At 43.5% G+C, this 22,328-nt stretch overlaps 1 protein-coding gene across 4 annotated transcripts in view; it reads right to left on the bottom strand.

Moving 5' to 3' along the window:
• The window catches only part of LOC147035343 (cytohesin-2-like), a 135,674-nt gene that overhangs the window by 85,798 nt on the left and 27,548 nt on the right, over nucleotides 1-22,328 (bottom strand). Inside the window, exon 1 of one of the 4 annotated variants that reach the window (XM_085896978.1) lies at nucleotides 14,078-14,388. The exons of the other annotated variants lie outside the window; for them this stretch is intronic. Coding sequence (XP_085753104.1) covers nucleotides 14,078-14,216 — 139 coding nt within the window. The 5' untranslated portion in view covers nucleotides 14,217-14,388. Of the gene's footprint in view, nucleotides 1-14,077; nucleotides 14,389-22,328 lie in introns of those variants that run through there. 4 annotated transcript variants of the gene reach the window in all.

The raw sequence follows: 22,328 nt of genomic DNA, 5'->3' as shown, positions 1-22,328 counted from the left end.
GGATCCGCGCGTATTGTACGAAACACCTGTGCTTAGCTCGTGACACCTTATTATCGTACAGAGCAGGGCACAGATGGCACACATCTTGTTCTGGTCTGTGCATGGGTTTGTCCTAACATCTTACCGTCTGTGCATGGATTTAAACGAGCACCTTACCGTCAGTCCTCGCTGGCGGCCGCGGGTGTTGCCCACGGACAGCGGACGTCCCCTCGCCTCTCCGCCCATCGAAGTCGCTATCAAGCAGAGGCGTGCTGTGCAGTTCGGATCGCTCGGGCCGCATGGCACATCACGGAGCAGGCACTGATCAGCACTAATCGGGAGTGCCTGGGCGGGCATGCGGGGCCGACACGCCCCTCGGTCGGTCGCCGGGGCAGGGTCCAGGAGATCAGTGCAAGGCAATTCATGTCTCAGAGTTTGGTGTGGGGCGATTCATATGATGGGGCTCGGAGCGAGACGATTCCGCAGCTTGGAGTTATCTAGCCGGAAGTGGAGTGGAGCCGCTTCCGGCCATCACAGCCAGGCCACGCAGTGGTCCGGGCCCAATCAGAGCGGCCGATTCGGGTGACGACATCACTTTGGGGTAATGCCCCCACCCTGCGCCCCAGGGTCTATAGAGGATGGGTGGCGAGGCCGTCCGTAGTTCCGGTTTTGGTGTCTTGCCCATCACTGCTGTTGGCTCGTCCCGTTCTCTGCCGTGCCTGGGATCGATCTCTCCGCCTTCTACTCCCGCCTTTCTGTCGTCATCGCCTGCGACTCCGCCTCCTCCTCCTCCCGCCCTTCTCAGCCCACACGTCGCTGACTCCACCTTCTCCACCCAAGTCCCTCCCTTTACGCCCGACAGTCTTGTCTCATTCGCTGGACCGACGCTAGCTGCAACTAGTGCCATGAAGCAAGAGACGGCGCTCCAGCTGTTAGTGAGGGATCGCTCAGCGGAGCATCCCCCAAAAACGTATCGGTGGCGTGATCGGGCAAGGTATTGAGAGACCGTTGGCCTCATCTCCTCTCCTTTTTCGTGTGTGTGTGTGTGTGTGTGTGTGTGTGTGTGTGTGTGTGTGTATGCGCGCGCGCGCACGTTGGCACTTGTCCTCATTTAAGTTAAGATTGTACAATAATTATAATCGGGCCAACTCTGCTTTTGTAAGTTGCTTGTATACTGTTGCACCTCATGCTTCTTTATATCCCTGCATTACACACAATTAAACCATTCACTCTTGCCACATATCTTTCCACGCCTGCTTGTAAATAAATTATTATCAGAAATGTTCCCAGCTCGTTTTTGTCTTTTCTTCATTGATCCAGCATGGTCCGTATCCTAACTCAGCTGGGACTTTATTTCCAACGATCCATTCCTTTTAGCCAGAACGTCCTTGGCAATATCGCTCGGCTGCATCCGATCCAGTAAACTGATCCGGTTCGGACAAGGCGTACCGAAGGAGTTCCCCGATAATTAAATCAGGTGATTAATTGGGTAACCCGGTTAACCCAAAGACAGGAGGACCCTCGGTCACGCAGTTGAGTTATTGGCTTTCACGACGAGTTAGCGACCCACTGCATCATGGAGTTATCAGTGTGCCATGGCCCGCAATTCCGGGGAGTCTGTGGAAACCCGAGACAGCTTCCCCCCCCCCCCCATGGTCTTCTCACCTGACTCCCAGCCCAGAACAATATATATATATATATATATATATATATATATATATATATACATATATATACATATATACATATATACAGGTAGTCGTCGACTTTACGACTTACGACTGTTGGACTTTACGAACACGACCACTTTACGACCAGAATGCTCCGTGTCTCCATCCACTCAGACTGCTCAGTTTCTCCGCCCACTCAGAACGGATGGCACACGATGTTTTTCGTCCATATCGAGAAATTTACGGGGAGAAAAAGAAATAAACCATTCAGACAAAGCTCACCATGTTGACGAAAAAAACAACTCCGGCTACCCCGAGCTGATAACATCGAAGATCCACAGCCAAGCACGAGTGACCAATAACATGTTTTGTATTTTTGTATGTTTTTCCAAATACAGTATTAAACCAATTGTACTGTAGTGGTGCAGTGTTTGACTTGAACAAAGAAAATCTTAATAAAATATGACTTGCAGATTCTTATTATTATATCATTATACAGTGTAATATGCATATGCTAATTTTTGCATAGGCCAATACAGAACATAGACCCCTACACTATAAATAAAGCTAAAAATAAAGGTTGGCCGACTTACGACCAAATCGACTTCCCACCAATCGGTCAGAACCGAAGGTGGTCGTAAGTCGACGACTACCTGTATATATATATATATATATATATATATATATATATATATATATATATATATATATATATATATATATATATATATATATATATATATATATATATATATAAATATATAATTTTCTTCTTCCTTCGGCTGCTCCCATTAGGAGTCGCCACAGCGGATCATCCGTATGATCCGCATAGTGATTTGGCACATGTTTTACGCCGGATGACCTTCCTGACGCAACCCTGGTCGCCTCTTACGACACAGGGATATGGTACACCTATTTTAACCGGGGTATACACCGACCCAGTATACTGGTACTCATTTCGCCGACCTCGGAAGGATGACAGGCTGAGTCAACCCCCTGGTGTATTAATTCAGTGGCCCAACGGGGCTTGAACTCAGGACCTTTTGGATCCCAAGCCGCTGCCTGTATAATATATATATATATATATATATATATATATATATATATATATATATATATATATATATATATATATATATATATATATATATATATATATATATATATATATATACACATACACATATGATCTGGACCATTTCACTGACTGTTGCCTTCAACATTAAAAAATAAATAAATAAATAAAATTATGTCTATAAATCGACAATTTCACCACATTCTTATCAAAGAAAATACGACAAGAGAAGGAAGTGTGGAGTAAACTTCCAGAAACAATACGACAGACAGCAAACAAGGGTTAAGGGTTGTGTACACTCTGTGAAATGCAATGCGGGGAAAGAGCTTCAACTACAAGGAAACAGTACAATCTATAGACGTTGAGTCGTGATCTTCAACCAGTTGATCACGACTGACATGTCGATCCCAGAGTCTTGGACATTTTTATTTTTTAACACAGAGAGAGTGAGTGGGAAAAGCCAAGATTCTGTGCAGTGGATATATTTAAAACTGTGGCAGCCATTGGTTACAAATGCATGCTGCTGGAGAGTTGTTTTTTTAATAAATAAATAAAGAGCTGAATGTCAGCGCACAGGCTAATCAGACATTCTTTGCGTTTAAACGAACCAATTATCCATCTTTGATGCAGTTACTGTATTGCCACACCACCGTACAGTTGTCAGTTGCTTATTGCATGTTGTCGATCTGCTGAGATATGGAATAAGCTGGGCTCTTCATAATCATTTTTTCCTTGTTTCTAAGTTTAATTTCTTAAAGCCAAAATGACAAGCAAGAAGCCAGGGCCATCCAAGAGGAGTGCAAAAACATATAATTTCCACCAGGAATGGGAAAGTGAATTTAATTTTACAAATATCGAAGACAAGAGCATCTGTTTCATTTGTCACCAGAGTGTAGCCTTGAGTGAAAGGTAATTTGGAATGACATCACAAGACAATGCATGCAAAATTTCAAGAAAATTCTCGTTTAAACAGTGCAATTCAAACAGAGATAGTTGGGGAGTTCAAGGGAATTTTGAAAGCTCCACAGTCACTCTTTTCAAAATCTGTTGGTAAAGGCAAGGCTCGCATAGAGGCGTCTTTTCACTTTTAGCCATCAGCTGAACAGTTTACGTTTTGTATCCCATCAATAGTCTGGATCCGGATCCGGCCTTTCAAAATCTAATTGGCTTGTTCTCATCACCTACCCAACTCATCTATCAAATTTTTTCCAAATCTGTCCACAACTTTTTTGAGATATCCTGTTCACATACAGACAGACAGACAGCGATGAAAACATAACCTCTGCCCACCTTCGGTGGTGGAGGCAAGTATTCACCGACGGCAAAGTTGTCAAGGAGGCTATGGTGGTTGCTGCCTCCACCTTATCCAGACTTTAAAAACAAAGATGAAATTGTGACAGCAATCAAAAGCATCCAACTTAGTGCTTCAACAGTAGCCAGAAGGGTGGAATCGTCGTCCGAGGACACGTTTCAGCAAATACACCAAGACTTTACAGACCGTGAATGTTTCTCACTGTAATTTTATGAATCAGTGGGTATGACGGATATGACCCAGCCGATCGTTTTCATTTGCATGACATTCAAATACTCAATTACAAAGCTTGAGGATTTTCTCACTCTTTTGCTACTCAAACGGAGGACAAGAGGCGACCATGTAGACGACAAATTCAAAAAAGGTATGCAACTGAGAAAAACATTCCAATCAAGAAACTGGTTTCAATCACAGCCGATGGTGTCCCGGCAACGCACAATTGATGGTGTCAATGCAGGCATTATTTCACTTTGCAGAAATGATCCTGAATTCCACTCCTTTGTCAATTACCACTGTCATCCAATAACAATCACGAGCAAGCAAGGTTATTGACTTCTCTCATGTATTGACAGTTGTTGTCAAGATCATCAACTCAATTAGTGCCAGAGCTCTGCAACATCCTTCGTTCACATCGTTACTCAATCTGCTTGATGTCACCGACGGTGAGGTAATCCTTCATGCAGATGTGAGGTGGTCAAGTCAAGGAAAAGTCCTCCAGACATTTTTAGATCTGATCCTTGAAATTGTCACCTTTCGTAAATCAAGAAATGAGGTGTACAATGAGCTGTCAGAGAATGCGTGGTTGGTCGACTTGGGGTTTCTTACAGATATAATGACAAAATTGAACGAGTTGAATCATGAACTGCAGGGGAAGAACAGATACTTGTCACACATAATCAGTGCAGTGAATGGGTTCAAATTGAAACTGGGCCTGAAGTCATCCCAGTTAAAGAAAAACATGACAGAGCACTTCCCAAGTCTGGGAAACCATCCTACAAAATGACAAAGAGAAAAGGTTCCATCAAAAAAAATTCTGCAACCACCTTAACAGATTGGATAAAGGAATTCAACAAACAATCTCAGGAGGTAGACAAGATGGAACAAATCATTGTGTTTGTCTCAAATCATTCCAAGTAGACATTGGAGAACTGACAACATTTCAGCAGCTGTTTGAACATTAAGCAGTGGACTTGACATGGAGATAATCACCATGCAAAATGACAAACATGAAAGCTCTGTCAAGATACAAAAACTTTTGAGGACTTGTAAACAGAGAAAAGTACCCTCTTCTGACATCCTGGGCACTCAAGGTGAAGGGCTACTTTGGTTCACATCCCTCTTGTGACTGTGAAGTAGCTTGTTCCCAGATGAAAGTCATCAAGTCCAAGTATCACACTCGTTTCACAGATGCCCATCGAATGGACTGTATGAGACTGGCCATCTCAAACTACGACGCAGACTTCAAAGCACAAAGAATAGGTGAGCGTTATGCATCGCATACATTTTTGGGGGGTTTTAGTGAAGTAGAATTTTTAAGGGTGGATCGTGTATTGCATTTAGATTCTGAAAGTGATCTTGTGTTTAAAAAGGTTGGAAACCACTGACAGAGGAATGGTTAACCAACGCATCCGTTGTAACTGTGAACATTTGGGATTTAAATATCCACATCATGCACACATTATCACAGGTGATCTCAGAATAGTGAAAGATAGAAAATGACGTGCATGACTTTAAAAAAGGACCAAATTATGGAGAACCACAACAAAAAGGATCACCTGGAATAAAAGCAATGGAACTCACAATGATAAGACTGATGGAATGGATGAAGGAACAAACCGATAAACAGAAAGTACCAAACACACAAATGGCTTCATGGTTGGAGGGGGGAGAGAAGCATGAAAAAGGAGAATTGTTGATTTGAAAAGAAGAAGTTTGAATCGATAATCCGAAGGTAATTTTAAACAATCCAGAGATTATTTAAAACGGCTTCAAAAACAAAATATTATTTGTTCCAATTGAAAAAGAAAATTATAATATTGCATTTGTATGCAAACATTCCACATTCAAACACTTTTGGAATAATTGGGCTGACAAACTGGACTCTCGAAGACCTACAACATAAGTAGCGATAATTAAACATACTTTTGTCGATTACCCGTCCCATGGACGTGTGGCAGAGGTGGTGGTGGTGGTCATGCGATTTTGTTGCCCCTCAGGGTTCGGAGATCTGCAGTCGTGATTTCGTTCCTTTTTCGCATGCTATTTTTTCCCGAATGAAGGCATTGATTCCTGAGTGGCTTTTATGGGGTTGTCATTGAAGATAGTCACGAGGAGACACTGAATATGTTATCACAGCAATTTTTTGAAAATGTAGTACAGTAACAGGCGATAATGAGCGAGTATGTACATTTTTGCTCGTGAGCTAAAAAGTATAGCGATTCAGTCATGTATACCAAATACAATATAGTTGAGTTTTGTGGACCATTGACGCTTTGTCTCGGAGGGGATAAACACTTCGCTCCATTGTAGTAAATAAACCTGCCGTCACCGGTCTGTTCTGTGGTAGGCACGTGATAGCAATGGACCAATCATGTTCAGTGATGTACCTCGGGTTGCATAGCTAATACTCGGCGGCTTCGGCTTCACTTTTAACCCCCATAATTTTTGCTCATTCTCTCGTGATAGCAAGCTAACAAGTATGGCGATCCAGTCATGTATATCAAGTACAATATGGCTGACTTTTGTGGACTGTTGACGCTTCGTCTAGGACGACATAATAAACACTTAGCTTTATTATAAGTGTAGATTTGATGCAACACCATATAAATCACTCCAAAATGAGAAGACTGTTAGTTCCAGATAAACACCATAAATTACCATTCATTTACTGGATCCTAAAAATGCACAAAAAACCCTTGAAAGAGGAGATTCATCATGGCAAGTAGAGAATGCAGTTTGAAACGATTGTCAGGTAGTATTACAGTGGCGATGAAACTTATTTATAAATGCTTTAAAATACTACCATGAAAAGGTGAGATTTTATTCTGGTATTAAAAAATTATCGATCATTGATGATTCCAAACCTGTAATCGACAGTATCTACAACATTAATAATATGGGTAAAGCTAAATATCTATCAACTTGTGATTTTTCCACATTACACACAAACATTCCGCATGACAAGCTCATAATCACATTGAACAAAGCAGTAGATAAAGTATTTGCAAGAAGTAATAAAGTATACATTAAAGTCTATCAATAAAAGAGCAAACTAGTCGATAAAGGAAAATCAATGTTCATGTATGTTTTAATAAACAAAGAAAATATTTCATTTCTCCAAAGCAACAGTTTCTTTACATTTGGCCACAAAATACTCCAGCAGACAGTGGGGATACCCATGGGTTCAGATCCGGCCACTTTCTTTTCAGATTTGTTCCTGCACATGTACGAGTCTGATTGGGTCCAGAACATGTGCAGGAATAAACTAGAGGGGGAGCACTCGGTAGAGTGCAAAATCTCTGCCGCCAATACTGCTAGGTTACTCAAGTGAACCTGATATCCCAGTCATTCAATTTGACGTCAACAGTGCTCACAGAGTTATAGTTTGCAACTTTCCCTTTTACATATTCAATTCATTCATCATAACTAGATTCCTTGAGACAGAAAATGATTTCATGTGGGTATATCCACCTGAAGTTCCAAAATCAGCCGCAATTATAATTTTGGCATGTTTTTTGTTGGAAATCACTTATAACATGTACAAATGCAAAAAAAAAAAAAAAAAAAAAAAAAAAAAAAAAAAAAATCGAAATTTTGTTGAAAAAAAAGTTGCAAAATTTTCTGGTTTTTTTTCTTTTTTTTCTCAAACAATTTTTTTTTTGGTTGGAAATCACTTAAAACATGTAGAAATGCAAAAAAATGAAATATTTTTTTCAAAATGGCGAAAACGGATCACACTCGACTGAACCGCGATTGAATAAACTAAACTAGATCGACGCGCATGTAGAAATGCCCAAAAAAATAAAATCGAAATTTTTTGGAAAAAAAGTTGCAAAATTTTGTTTTTTTTGCTCTAACAATTTATTTTTTTTGGGGGGGGTTGGAAATCACTTAAGACATGTAGAAATGCAAAAACAAAAATTCAAATATTTTTTCAAAATGGCCACCATAGTGGCCATATTGGACTTTGGACCAAGTCCAAAATATAATGGCATGATCCTTGGACCATACCTAATCCCCCCACCAAGTTTCGTCGAAATCCGTTGGAGTTTTTCCGTAATACTGTTCACAAACAAACAAACAAACAGACAGGGGTGAAAACAGTAACCTCCGTCAATCTTCGATGGCGGAGGTTAACTCACAATTGTGAGAAAATGTGGAAACATCTTTGGATGCATTGATGATTTGCAATTAATGGAGGATTTGAATTTGATCAGCTTCATTGTGACACTGATCCAAAACTCTAATTTCAAAAAAAGAAAAGAAAACCAAACACCCACTTCAGTTTCTTTTTTAAAATTACAAATCGATATCAATAATAATAAATGTCACACCAAATTATTTGAGAAAAGCTTGTAAATTTCACATTGTACTTAAGCCATTCTTAGACAGCAACATTCCTAAAAAGCTATTTGATGCTACAGTTGCAGGTGAAACTGGAACGGCACTCGATGGAGCACATTCCTCCTCCAAGCTGAACAGTTTACAGTTTGTATCCTATTGAAAGGCCGGATATGCATCCGGACATTAGTGAAACACTAAACGGCTTGTTCTGGTCTTTCTTACATCTGCCAAGTTTTGCCCCACATCATCCACCAAGTTTTGTCATCATCTGTCCACAACATTTTGAAACATTGTCCAATACTGGATATCGTTTTTGGCCCTATCAATTGTGAAGAAGAAGCAAAACAAAACCTCAGTCCACCTTTGTTAGTGGATGTAACATAAAAAGCTTACCTTTGGCAGGCAATTGAATCACTTCAAAAATCAGACATGCAAAGAATTGAAAACTGATTGTGCACAGATTCAAGACTGTATGGAACATGGCAACAGAAAGACCATGTTTGTTGCACAGATATTGTTGGACAAATCTCCCCATAAACAAAGTCCCTGACTATATATCAAAAGCCTTGTAGAGCCAGACTCTGTCAAATAAAGACACCATTAGATGGACCTTTCAATCAAAATCTTGTTTCATCTCCCACCGACTGGCAAAACAAAATACAACCACAACTCATTTGCATTAAAATATGCTGAAGCAACAGGAAGTGCCTCATGCAGTAGCTGTGAAAAGAGAAGTGTGAAGAGATTGCAAAATCAGGCACATGACATTATAACACGCTCAATGGGAAAACTTCTCAAAGGATCAACCCTTACCCCGCAAGTCACCCAGCCACAGCAGCTTGCGAATTTGCCTTGCAGCAAAGCACAAGTGATCCGCTTAACAAATATAAAAACACACACACGGTGATTAATGATGAAAAAAGAAACCAATGGCACCCGCAAGGTGACCCGTATCTTGCCAAAAGGTGACCACGTGTGACTTCTTTAAGGTCACACTGAGGTGAACAGAGCTGCTATCCACCAGGAGCGACTCCTTGAGGAATATCTCCCTTCGAGAGATTCCGATGAGAATCGTTCTCCAGAGTAACCATGAAAAATATGTTTGCCTCATAACGTCACCAAATGACGTCATAATGTCTCAAGCTTGACATATCTAGAAAGCACTCATCGAGGTGTTCAATTTGAGGTACTACACGATATGGTTCCAAGAACTTGAAAATTTGACCTTGGGGTCAAATATGTTTGACCTCAGGCGCTAACCATGAAGGTCAAGGCCAATCACCACCAAAAACTAATCAGCTGAGCGCCAGACATTATACGACATTCCCATAAAGTTTGGAGACGATTCGATTAAAATTACTCAAAAAATAAGGGTTTCGTCGACTCCCCTGATTTGCGACAAAGTGACCTTGACCTTTGACCTTGACCTTCAAAATTTTATGCGCTGAAAGGGACCTCTATCGGCCTCGGATATGCGAAGTTACAAAAATTTCCAATGATAACTGTGCTCTGCAGTGATTTATACGTGATTACAGACAAAAAAAAAAACATATGAAGGTCAAGGCCAATCGCCACCAAAAATTAATCAGCTGAGCGCCAGACCATGAACTATATTCCCATGAAGTTTGAAGACGATCCGATCAAAATTACTCAAAAAATAAGGGTTTCGTCGACTCCCCTGATTTGCGACAAAGTGACCTTGACCTTTTACCTTGACCATCAAAATTTTGTGCGCTGAAAGGGACCTCTATAGGCCTCTGACATGCGAAGTTACAAAAATTTCCAATGATAACTGTGCTCTGCAGAATTTTTTATACGCGATTACAGACAAACAAACAAAAAAAAATAAAAAACATACACGCTGACTTACATATCTTGCAAAAACTTCGTTTTGGCTAGTTAAAAATACATGTGATATTTAAAAACCATCAGCAGAGAACAGGAAAGGGAAAGGTGTCTTAGTTTCCAAATCACAGCCCCAGTTGGTGTCGATGTAGGAAGCTTCTTGGAGATTAGTATCATAACACTGGGCTGGCAGGATAGTCCACTTGACTGCTCCAGGTAAACACACAAAGCTGCCTAATCTGGGTTTGAATCTCGACACATAAACTGTCACCCCGATGTTTCGCATGCAGGGTGAAGCGAAGCATCAGTGGGTGTGTCATCCCTCGGAGGACCAATCTGCCAGCACTGGCCATTGGTAGACGTTAAAGGTCCCTCAATGTCTTTCGCAAAGAGGATGCGGGTTATCACCGGCACCTTGAACGAATAACAAACTCTCGTTCTAAACTACAACCTTGGGGAGCAACATCAGCAGCAAAGTACTCCCAGCAATAATGCAAAACACACATGCTGCACAAGAATGAATGAAACACTTGGATAACAGAACGAGATATTCAGCAGTTTTTTAAATCCGATTTATGAAACAACTGTTATTGTGGAGGCAGGTGCATCATAAGAGCTTTCCCAACATTAGTAACACGAGCAAAGGAGGAGTAAGATGTTCTGAAAAACGTCTCTCAGGAACCATTCTTCGAGAACCAACCAAAGTCATGGAAGTAAAAAAACAAAACAAAAATTTAATCAAAAAAGAAATTTCAAAATGCACAACCATGATCATCTTCACGCGTTTTTAAAGCTTCTAATAGCAGAAGTGTCCATTTATTTTGGCAAATGTTTGAAGAACACTGCATGCATTCACAGTTCGTACAAGAGAGACAACATTCCTGAGAGACAAATGCAGCAAAGATTGCAATTTCGAGCAAGTCTGGCACAATGCAAAGCCTGTGCTCAAACTCTTTAACTTGCCTAACTAACTTTGGAACTGTCTACTAAAACTTCAAGACCACGTTACCAATACTTAAAATACGACGAAAACACACGGGTCTCCATTTCACGACAGTCTTCCTTTATAAACAGGTAAAAATAACAGGTTTGGTGTAAAGATTAGCCAAAGCGGAAATTTCTTTCAGTCTTCTGTGACTCTGCCCTACTATGTATGACGTTGGATCTATTGTAATCGAATTAACGTCAGGACTAAAATAAGAATAAACCAGGGTGACATCTGACGCTGCAAGAGTTGACCTTCCGATTTATTGTGCAATGTCACACAATGGGCAAACCAACATGGTGAGCAAGACGGTTGGCAGGAACTCGACATACTCCCACACTGCAAATGATCAATACATTGTTGATGTTGCTCTCTTTAAAAAAAAAATAAAAATTAATAACAAAACAAAGCATTTCAAAATAATGTCAAATTATATCAAAAAAACAATTCATTTGCAGTGCTGTTAATTCTGGTGAATGAAGTGCCGACAGAAATATGTACAGTATTTAAAATAAATAAATTATATGTAGGTATGTACATATATATATATATATATATATATATATATATATATATATATATATATATATTATATATATATATATATATTATATATATACAGTGGGGAGAACAAGTATTTGATACACTGCCGATTTTGCAGGTTTTCCCACTTACAAAGCACATAGAGATCTGTAATTTTTTTTATCATAGGTACACTTCAACTGTGAAAGATGGAATCTAAAACAAAAATCCTGAAAATCACATTGTATGATTTTAAAATAATTAATTTGTATTTCATTGCATGAAATAAGTATTTGATACATCAGAAAAACAGAACTTAATATGTGGTACAGAAACCTTTGTTTGCAATTACAGAGATCAGACGTTTCCTGAAGTTCTTAACCAGGTTTGCACAGACTGCAGCAGGGATTTGGCCCACTCCTCCATTCAGATCTTCTCCAGATCCTTCAGGTTTCGGGGCTGTCGCTGGGCAACACAGACTTTCAGCTCCCTCTAAAGATTTTCTATTGGGTTCAGGTCTGGAGACTGGCAAGGCCACTCCAGGACCTTGAGATGCTTCTTACGGAGCCACTCCTTAGTTGCCCTGGCTGTGTGTTTCGGGTCGTTGTCATGCTGGAAGACCCAGCCACGCCCCATCTTCAATGCTCTTGTTGAGAGAAGGAGGTTGTTGGCCAAGATCTCGCGATACATTGCCCCATCCATCATCCCCTCAATACGGTGCAGTCGTCCTGTCCAGTTTGCAGAAAAGCATCCCCAAAGAATGATGTTTCCACCTTCATGCTTCATGGTTGGGATGGTGTTCTTGGGGTTGTACTCATCCTTCTTCTTCCTCCAAACACGGCGAGTGGAGTTTAAACCAAAAAGCTCTATCTTCGTCTCATCAGACCACATGACCTTCTCCCATTCCTCCTCTGGATCATCCAGATGGTCATTGGCAAACTTCAGACGGGCCTGGACATGTGCTGGCTTGAGCAGAGGGACCTTGCTTGCGCTGCAGGATTTTAATCCATGACGGCGTAGTGTGTTACTTATGGTTTTCTTTGAAACTGTGGTCCCAGCTCTCTTCAGGTCATTGACCAGGTCCTGCCGTGTAGTTCTGGGCTGATCCATCACCTTTCTCATGATAACTGAGGCTCCACGAGGTGAGATCTTGCATGGAGCCCCAGACCGAGGGAGATTGACTTATCTTGAACTTCTTCCATTTTCTAATAATTGCGCCAACAGTTGTTGCCTTCTCACCAAGCTGCTTGCTTATTATCCTGTCGCCCATCCCAGCCTTGTGCAAGCCTACAATTTTGTCCCTGATGTCCTTAGACAGCTCTCTGGTCTTGCCCATTGTGGAGAGGTTGGAGTCTGATTGATTGAGTGTGGACAGCTGTCTTTTATGCAGATAACGATTTCAAACAGGTGCAGTTAATACAGGTAATGAGTGGAGAATGGGAGGGCTTCTTAAAGACAAAACTAACAGGTCTGTGAGAGCTGGAATTCTTTCTGATTGGGAGGTGATCAAATACTTATTTCATGCAATATAATGCAAAATAATTATTTGAAAATCATACAATGTGATTTTCAGGATTTTTGTTTTAGATTCTGTCTTTCACAGTTGAAGTGTACCTATGATAAAAATTACAGACCTCTATGTGCTTTGTAAGTGGGAAAACCTGCAAAATCGGCAGTGTATCAAATACTTGTTCTCCCCACTGTACATACATACATACATATATATATATATATATATATATATATATATATATATATATATATATATATATATATATATATATATATATATATATATATATATATATATATATATATATATATATATATATATATATGCAATTGGACTTGAATTTGTAATCAGAGTGAGATGTCTGAGATTATTCAATGTGATAACAAATTGAACAGAAATATTCACAAGTGCGAATTCGCAAGCAATAAATACAGCAAGCGGAAGGAGATCCATTTCATTCAAAGCAAAACATAAAGCAGTGAAAGGATGATGCGAGTCATTACTAAGAACTGTAACGAACAATAAAATAAACTTTCCCAAACAAAACAAGTCAAAGTGGAACCGTATTTTAATAACAATAAAAAAGATTGTACTGCCAACCCCAGTGGCTCACCAAGGTGCTTGCCCATCCGGTAAATGCGACTATCATGGCGCTGCTTCATACGGTTGTGAACCATGTTTAACTGAGGAAAAGCAGAGACAATGGTGCTAGAATCATTCTCATTGGAACAAACCCTTGGGCCTACGCTCATGTCAAATTGTGGCTGGTCGTGCCTCTCGTCACACGAGCACCGAGCCGTGCCTCTCCTCACACGAGCACCGAGCCGTGCCTCTCGTCACACGAGCACCGAGCCGTGCCTCTCGTCACACGAGCACCGAGCCGTGCCTCTCGTCACACGAGCACCGAGCCGTGCCTCTCGTCACACGAGCACCGAGCCGTGCCTCTCGTCACACGAGCACCGAGCCGTGCCTCTCGACACGAGCACCGAGCCGTGCCTCTCCTCACACGAGCACCGAGCCGTGCCTCTCCTCACACGAGCACCGAGCCGTGCCTCTCCTCACACGAGCACCGAGCCGTGCCTCTCCTCACACGAGCACCGAGCCGTGCCTCTCCTCACACGAGCACCGAGCCGTGCCTCTCGTCACACGAGCACAGAGCCGTGCCTCTCGTCACACGAGCACAGAGCCGTGCCTCTCGTCACACGAGCACAGAGCCGTGCCTCTCGTCACACGAGCACAGAGCCGTGCCTCTCGTCACACGAGCACAGAGCCGTGCCTCTCGTCACACGAGCACAGAGCCGTGCCTCTCGTCACACGAGCACAGAGCCGTGCCTCTCGTCACACGAGCACAGAGCCGTGCCTCTCGTCACACGACCACCGAGCCGTGCCTCTCGTCACACGACCACCGAGCCGTGCCTCTCGTCACACGACCACCGAGCCGTGCCTCTCGTCACACGACCACCGAGCCGTGCCTCTCGTCACACGACCACCGAGCCGTGCCTCTCGTCACACGACCACCGAGCCGTGCCTCTCGTCACACGACCACCGAGCCGTGCCTCTCGTCACACGACCACCGAGCCGTGCCTCTCGTCACACGACCACCGAGCCGTGCCTCTCGTCACACGACCACCGAGCCGTGCCTCTCGTCACACGACCACCGAGCCGTGCCTCTCGTCACACGACCACCGAGCCGTGCCTCTCGTCACACGACCACCGAGCCGTGCCTCTCGTCACACGACCACCGAGCCGTGCCTCTCGTCACACGACCACCGAGCCGTGCCTCTCGTCACACGACCACCGAGCCGTGCCTCTCGTCACACGACCACCGAGCCGTGCCTACAACCACAAAGAATTGCTGCTAAAAGACAAATTGGTCATCATGTTCGTACTCGATCCACACCCCCATTCCTTTGCAGTGATGCCGATGTAGATTTTGAAGCAATTCAAAGATTAACTGAGAACTACATTCCATTGCATTCCATCATGATCGTTGAATAGAAAATCACGTGCAAATTCGTAGGGTTCGGTGACACTTCACTCCATCCCTACTCACTGAATGACAAGTTTCTTTTCAATACCAGTCTTACAATCAGAATTTAATGGCAGGTTTCCTACATCCAACTACTCGCTATCAAAATATACCAATACCCAGTGAACGACCGACAAATTTTACATCAAGCAGCATGCATGAAACCAAACTAGTTCTTACAAAAGTCCCAGCTATAAAATGTCATCACGGTGTTTCACAGGCAGCACGATTTAACGTGCGTGGCATCCCTCGGATGGATTCACCAGGTGTCTCGCCTGCCCGCATGAGTTGATGAACGTTAAAGTACCACGGTGTCTTTCGCGAAGAGTAAGCAAGCTATCGCCGGCACCATGGCCAAATTTCAAATCCCTGCCCTCACTTCTGCTGGGAAGACAATGGCAAACTACCAAGTATAACCCTTGCCAAAAAAATTCATTGGTCACACCGAGGCTCTGTAACAGTGTATGGTGCATCAGAATCAGAGTATTATATATTTTTGATTTCATGCATCATACTCTTGTGATTTTCGACCCCAGGGGAGAAAAACACACAAACACAAACACAAACAATATCTATTTTTTCTCTCGTAGTATTCCGTTTAGCTTTTTTAAGTATACTGTATTCATATGGGCAGATATGCATTGTGAGTGTGTAGTTAGAAACCCAATGTGTGTCCTTTTCATATTTTAGTCCCGCACTAGTTTCACTGGAGGGGGCTATATAGGTTTGCTTTACGTCCATCCGTCCATCCTCCCTGTGGATTTTCAGACTTTTTTTAACAATATCCTTTCACACAATCAACTGAAACTTGGTACATGGCTTTATTATGGTAAGTTACAGAACAACTTCGAGCTTCAAGGCATTTCGTCAATTTTTCAGTTCTGCCCTTTTTGGACTTAGAAAATATCACATCAGTACGGGACATGTATTGCAAAGCAACCCTCGCTCTCGTTCTACATGCTTTCTCACATCCATTTCCTGCATTGCGCAACGCAAACACTCACTCCGCTAAAATTCAGTGCTGACCCTCAGCCTGCCATTTCCAACCCTCTTTGCAAGCATTATCTGAAACCACCTTCGACTGGTTTGGTGAGAACCTCCCGTACCAAATTGCTTGATCCATCATAACCAAGAGAAAGCACGCCAAAAGCCTGACAGCCAATTACCAGATTCCACTGGAGGTCCGAATAACAACACACCCATCAGGTACAAGGGGAGGATATTTCAGGAACCGCAACTCCTCCTACGGACAGAGGGGGTGGGGACACTAGCAGGAGGAGGGAGAATCCCCATACGAGGCAAAGACACACAGTCTTCAAGACAGACGGGCTTCTTTTTCGAGCCAGCTTCGAGCTTCTCATCTCAGGCTCACACAGCGCATACTCTCATCCATCCGGTTTCCTCTCTGCCATTCTATTCACATTTCCTTCTTTGTCGTTCTTTTCCTTTGCCATCTTTCATTCTTTCAATCACCTTTCCTCTTTTTTCGCACCATTATCCCTTTCACACATCCAACACCTCCCATCCTTTATCACCTTTGCATTGAGCCATGCTCATGTCACTGTGGTGCCTGATTACATCACCAACCCACTTTGCCTCATACATCCAATGTTTTCCCACCAAAACCGTACATCAAGTTCATGCCACCAATGGTCCATTGTGGAGCGCACGGAGAAAGCAGCGCGTTAGCAACATAGAGCGAGTCGTGAGAGGTCTGGATGTCAGACCATTGGCCAGAACCATTGGGCAGCGCAAGCAAAACAGGGCCAGCGCAAGGTGTGAAGGAGCACGATACATGACCCCATCTTCTTCTTTCCCTCACACCTATCTTGCTCTTTCCCATGGATACATGTGACGCCAGGTCATTGCAAAGCTGCGAAGTGACTGATAGGGTTCTGAAGGTATGAATGTTGATGAGGGGATAAGTGGGATTGAATTGCATCCCTGTTGTGAATAATTGTAATCTCCACTTTTGTACATATATGCCTGGAGAATTACCTGCTTTGTAAATACGTGCTTGAATCGAGCTCGTGTCTTGACTTGTTCCTTCCGCCACCAAAGGTGGAAGGAAGTTGTTTTCATCCGTCTGTGCTTGTTTGTGGTTTTTGTGCAGGATATCTCATAAATGTGGACGGATTCAGACGAAATTTGGTGGACAGGTTGGGTGTGTGACAAGGAAGAATTGATTCAATTTTGGTGAAGATCTGGATCCGAATACGAGAGTTATTCAATTTACAAAGTGATTCTTCACCATTGACAGATCGGGCCAAAAACGATACGTGGCATGGTATTTCAAAAATGTATTGCGCCAGATATGTCCTCGAGAATCAGGCAATGCGTGGCGGAGGTATGTGCTCCATCAAGTGCCCATCTAGTTATGTCTGTTCTGATGGCGGCACAAGGCAGCTGTAGTTGTTTGACCAGGTTTAAATCGGGCTAAGTAAGCGCAAGAAGCGATTACGTATCTTGCTCAGCCAACTAATTAAGATTGGTTGCATGATTGCCGGCATGGTACTCGCCGCTTGTTTTCGGCCATCTTTGGATGGCAACATTGGACATGGGATCCCACGAAAAGTTCTGGGGTGACTGACGATGGTGGTCCTTTAAGATGCACCGTCCTCTTGGAGTTATCCGGAGGCGACGTCAGTCACAATACTCTTTTCAGAGCGCTGTTGCTGCTGAAGAAGTTTCTTGGCAAGGGTTACACTAGTTAGTTTGCCATTCATTTCCCAGCATTGTTTGTCCATGCTCTGTCATTTTATTGGGGTCATGTAAATAAAATAAAATTCAAAAAATAGGACCACTGTACCTGTAGATTATCTGAGCCCTGGTGTAATGTTGTAACCCAAATTTGGTGACATTTTGACTGGTGGACCTGAAGATTTATTATGGTAACAGCATCTGTCCTTCCTTTTGTCTGTCATGCTTTATTCTAAACAGTTCAGGAATGTAAAATGAATAGTAAAAATAGAACAATGTCACATAGAAAATGAGTTGCAACAAGAAAGTCGAATTTGACGCAAATGCATCAATGCACATGCCTCTGCCCACGTGAGACATCAACCCTCGATGAAGTTTGATCTCAATTAAAGGTCACATGAAATATTAAAGGTCCCTTGAGAGAGAGTAGACGAGAGACAAATAAGTAGACGAGAGACAACATCAGATGCTTCGAACTCGAGTTCTGCAAAATGATTTAAGGGGCGCACGACCTTCAACTTTCAAACTGTTCGATCAAAAACCATGCTAGTTCATCTTTGTATTGCAGTCCGTACTTTTGTCAAGTACGGTTGAAATCTCTGACGTGGTTCGTAAGGCCTTTGCCCTTTTGACCCCAAAATGTAATCAGTTCATCTTCGTATATTACAGTCCGCAGTTATGTCAAGTGTGGTTAAAATTATATATGTGTATGTATCTGAAAATACACATATATATTGTTGCGGCTGTGGAAATTCGCAATACACCATAAAGGGCCTCAGGTGAGATATATCGCTAAGTCCATGTGCAGTTTGCCCAAACCCGTTGTATAGAGGGAATATATGTGATCCATTCGGGCTGCGAACGTTTGAGAGAGTCGTTTTTCTTTTGCTGTCGTTATTTTGGTGCAAGAACAACGACGAACATCGCCACAACCAACATCTCAACGATCACGCCATTCACTACACGACGCCAACAATCACGCCATTCACACCACGACGCCACCTTCCACAACTACGCTACCACCATCTTCGCCACTCGCCATTCAACGAGCACCGTGCGGTCACGATCTCCGCGGGACGGATGAAAGGAGCGGAGTGGTAGCAGCAACAAGGGTGCGAAGGGGCATCTCCCGCCCAAAACTCCCGCTTAAATATCTCCCGCCAAGATTTCCCGGCCAAAACGCCCGCGCAAATATCTCCCGCCCGATACTTCCTTCCCTCGTCGTACGGCGCGTGGAGAAGAAAACCAACAACGCCTGTGGGGTTTTCCTGCCATTTTCCCCCGCACTTGGTGAGAAAGGGGGAGGGGGTGGCGTGTCCTCTCCCGATTGGCGGATGCGCGGTGTGAAGCGGCCGGGGGAGAGTAACGCCCCCCTTCGAGGCATTTTCTGGAAGCGTCTCGAAGGAAGGAGGAGCCAAGAACAGGGTGGGGCGTGGGTCGGAGCCCGACCCTACAAAAGGGTGGGCGTAGAGAGTCCCTGGTCCCTTGTCCCTGAAGGAGAATTGTCGAGAGTTGTTGGAGAGTCACTGGTCCCTTGTCCCTGAAGGAGAATTGTCAAGAGTTGTTGGAGAGTCGCTGTTCCCTTGTCCCTGAATGAGAGTTGTCGAGAGTTGTGGAGAGTCGCTGGTGCCTTGTCCCTGAATGAGAATTGTCGAGAGTTGTTGGAGAGTCCCTGCTTATGGTTCGTTTGAAGGAAGAGGTTAAGGTTAAGGTTCTGTTCGTTCGTTCGTTCGTTCGGATCTGGTCGTGGTCGGGTGAAGGTCGTCGAATTGGCGCAGGTCGGCGAATTGCCACTGGTCGTCGAACCTGGTCCCTGGTGATCGTTCCTGGTCGGAGGGTCGATCGGAGCCGGTGCAGTCCCGAGACCCCGCTAGTGGGACAGAGTGCCTGCCATTCCCCCCCCCCGTCTGCACCGAGATAACGGTGAAAACCCGGCCCATTCCGCCGGAACCCCGTCCGAGCTGTCGGGCGGACGACACGTGCAGGCGCGAGGCAAGAGCCCAGTGGACCACGCCGGAAGGACTCAGAGTTGCGGTCGCCAAGGGCTGGACTACGCGCTCAGGGAAGTCGCGACTTCCTTTTCTTTTGGGGTTTTGTGTAAATGTCTGTGGGTGGCACCAGTCTTGAGAAGTAGAACAGTTTTATGTGTTGCCGTGTGAATTGCCTAATTCGGTTGTAGATCTGCGTTGGTTCTTTGCTTGTGTTTTTCTTTGCAAAAACGTATACGTGTATTGCTTTTGTTCCTTTGTTTTACTGTAATATACGTGCCTTCTGTGCTTCCGTGAATAAATGTGCTTGTCTGATTGTTCCCCGTTTTGCTTCGACTTTTCCTTTTATTGAATCTCCATCTTGCATCACGTAAGGGATTGGTAGTGGGTTGAAAACGCCCGGTAAATAATCTGAACCGTCAAGGTCGACGATAACTCCGCTCGGTTATCCCTGTAGCACGGAACGAGCCGCTTAAGCAGTTGGTGTCCGGAGTCGACCTGTGGCGTGGTACAACTCCTCGGTACGCTATCCGCGCGGGTACTTCGGTAAATCGACCATTCGGCGATCGGACCCTATTTCGCATGGGTAGAATGCGGACTTAGTTGTGGTGAGGTTAAACCCCCACCCGTGACTCGCTGCAGGCGTTGTTCCGAGAGGGTCACGACTGAATTGCATGTTCGGTGGGCGAAGCGGCCGCTATTGGTTACACGCGATCGTGAATTCACAACACACACACATATATATATATATATATATATATATATATATATATATATATATATATATATATATATATATATATATATATATATATATATATATATATATATATATATATATATATATATATATATATATATATATATATTTCCCTTCAGTGGTTCACAAGTCAACATGGAAACGAAAATCTGCTACTTCCAGCTAAGCATCACATAGCCTTTCACCACAAAATCTTCTGAGTTCATCTTTGCATCATCATACACCTTGGTAACAAGTTTGGTGAAAATCCCTTTAGCAGTTCACAAGTTATCGCGGAAACAAAAGTATTCCGCTTTCAAATAAATCGCATGACCTTTGACCCCAAAATCTAAGCAGTTCAGTTTTGCATCATAGTACAATTCAGTACTGCACAACTTTGCATCAAGTTTGGTATAAAAAAATTAATTCCCTTCAGCATTTCTCAAGTTATCGCAGGAACAAAATCATAACGCACAGATGCACAGACAGATGGACAAAACGAAAACAAAATGACTCCGCATGACCTTTGACCCCAAAATATAATCAGTTCATATCTGCATAAAAATTAATTTTAGCACAAAGTTGAGTAAAAATCTCTTCAGCAGTTCATAAGTTAGGTTAGTAACAAAATAATCACACAAAACGGAGGATAGCGCAGGTGCACGTGGGCGCTGTTAGTATGGGCCATGAAGATATTGAAGGAACGCGTATGGGGAGGTGTTAGAGACCGACTGGATATAAATAAAATTGACACGGCTTCCCCATGGTGTTGCAGGTTCCAGTCCGGGGTGAGCCAACCGGTGGGTAGCAGATGTCGCTGCATGTGAGAGCATGCGTGCAAGTGGGTGGGCCTTTGCATCGTGAGGTAGCGGGGATATCAAATGCTCCCATCAGGTTTTATATACAATCCGGTGGTTAAAAATAACACTCCTGTTTGGGCGCATTTTATCGTTCCGGTAAGATCTATCGAGAGCGAGGGAGTAGTAAGGAAAATTGGGATGCGAAACAAATTCCCAAAGAGCCTTGGAGAAAAGGAAGTGGGATTTGAGGCAAATTCCTGCAGTGCCCCTGCGCCAAACGGGCAGATGAACGGGGGCACCATCGACTGCTGATACGGGTCCACGAGGGACCTGGGGAGTGTGTGCACCAGACAGCCAGGCATGCAGGAGGTGGGCCATCACCGGGAAGCATGGTGTGACACACGGTGCACAGGGTATGCCATGCGGCGGTCAGGGCCTGGGTATCCAAGTAGAGGACGCAGAGCGCCAAGTGCTGGAGAGAAAAAGTGCCAGAGCAAGTGGAAGGGCTCTCCCCATAATTCAGAATAGAGCAGGTTAGCTCGGTGGCGGCCTCAGCGGCCCGGGAGTGCCATGTTCGAGAAAACAGGTGGACAGACCTGCAGATGGAG

Source organism: Eptatretus burgeri, chromosome 1 (genome assembly GCF_056783735.1).
Source record: "Eptatretus burgeri isolate ZD-2024b chromosome 1, Ebu_testis_v1, whole genome shotgun sequence".
Classification (NCBI taxonomy): domain Eukaryota; kingdom Metazoa; phylum Chordata; class Myxini; order Myxiniformes; family Myxinidae; genus Eptatretus; species Eptatretus burgeri.
This window is presented reverse-complemented; position numbering and strand designations above follow the sequence as displayed.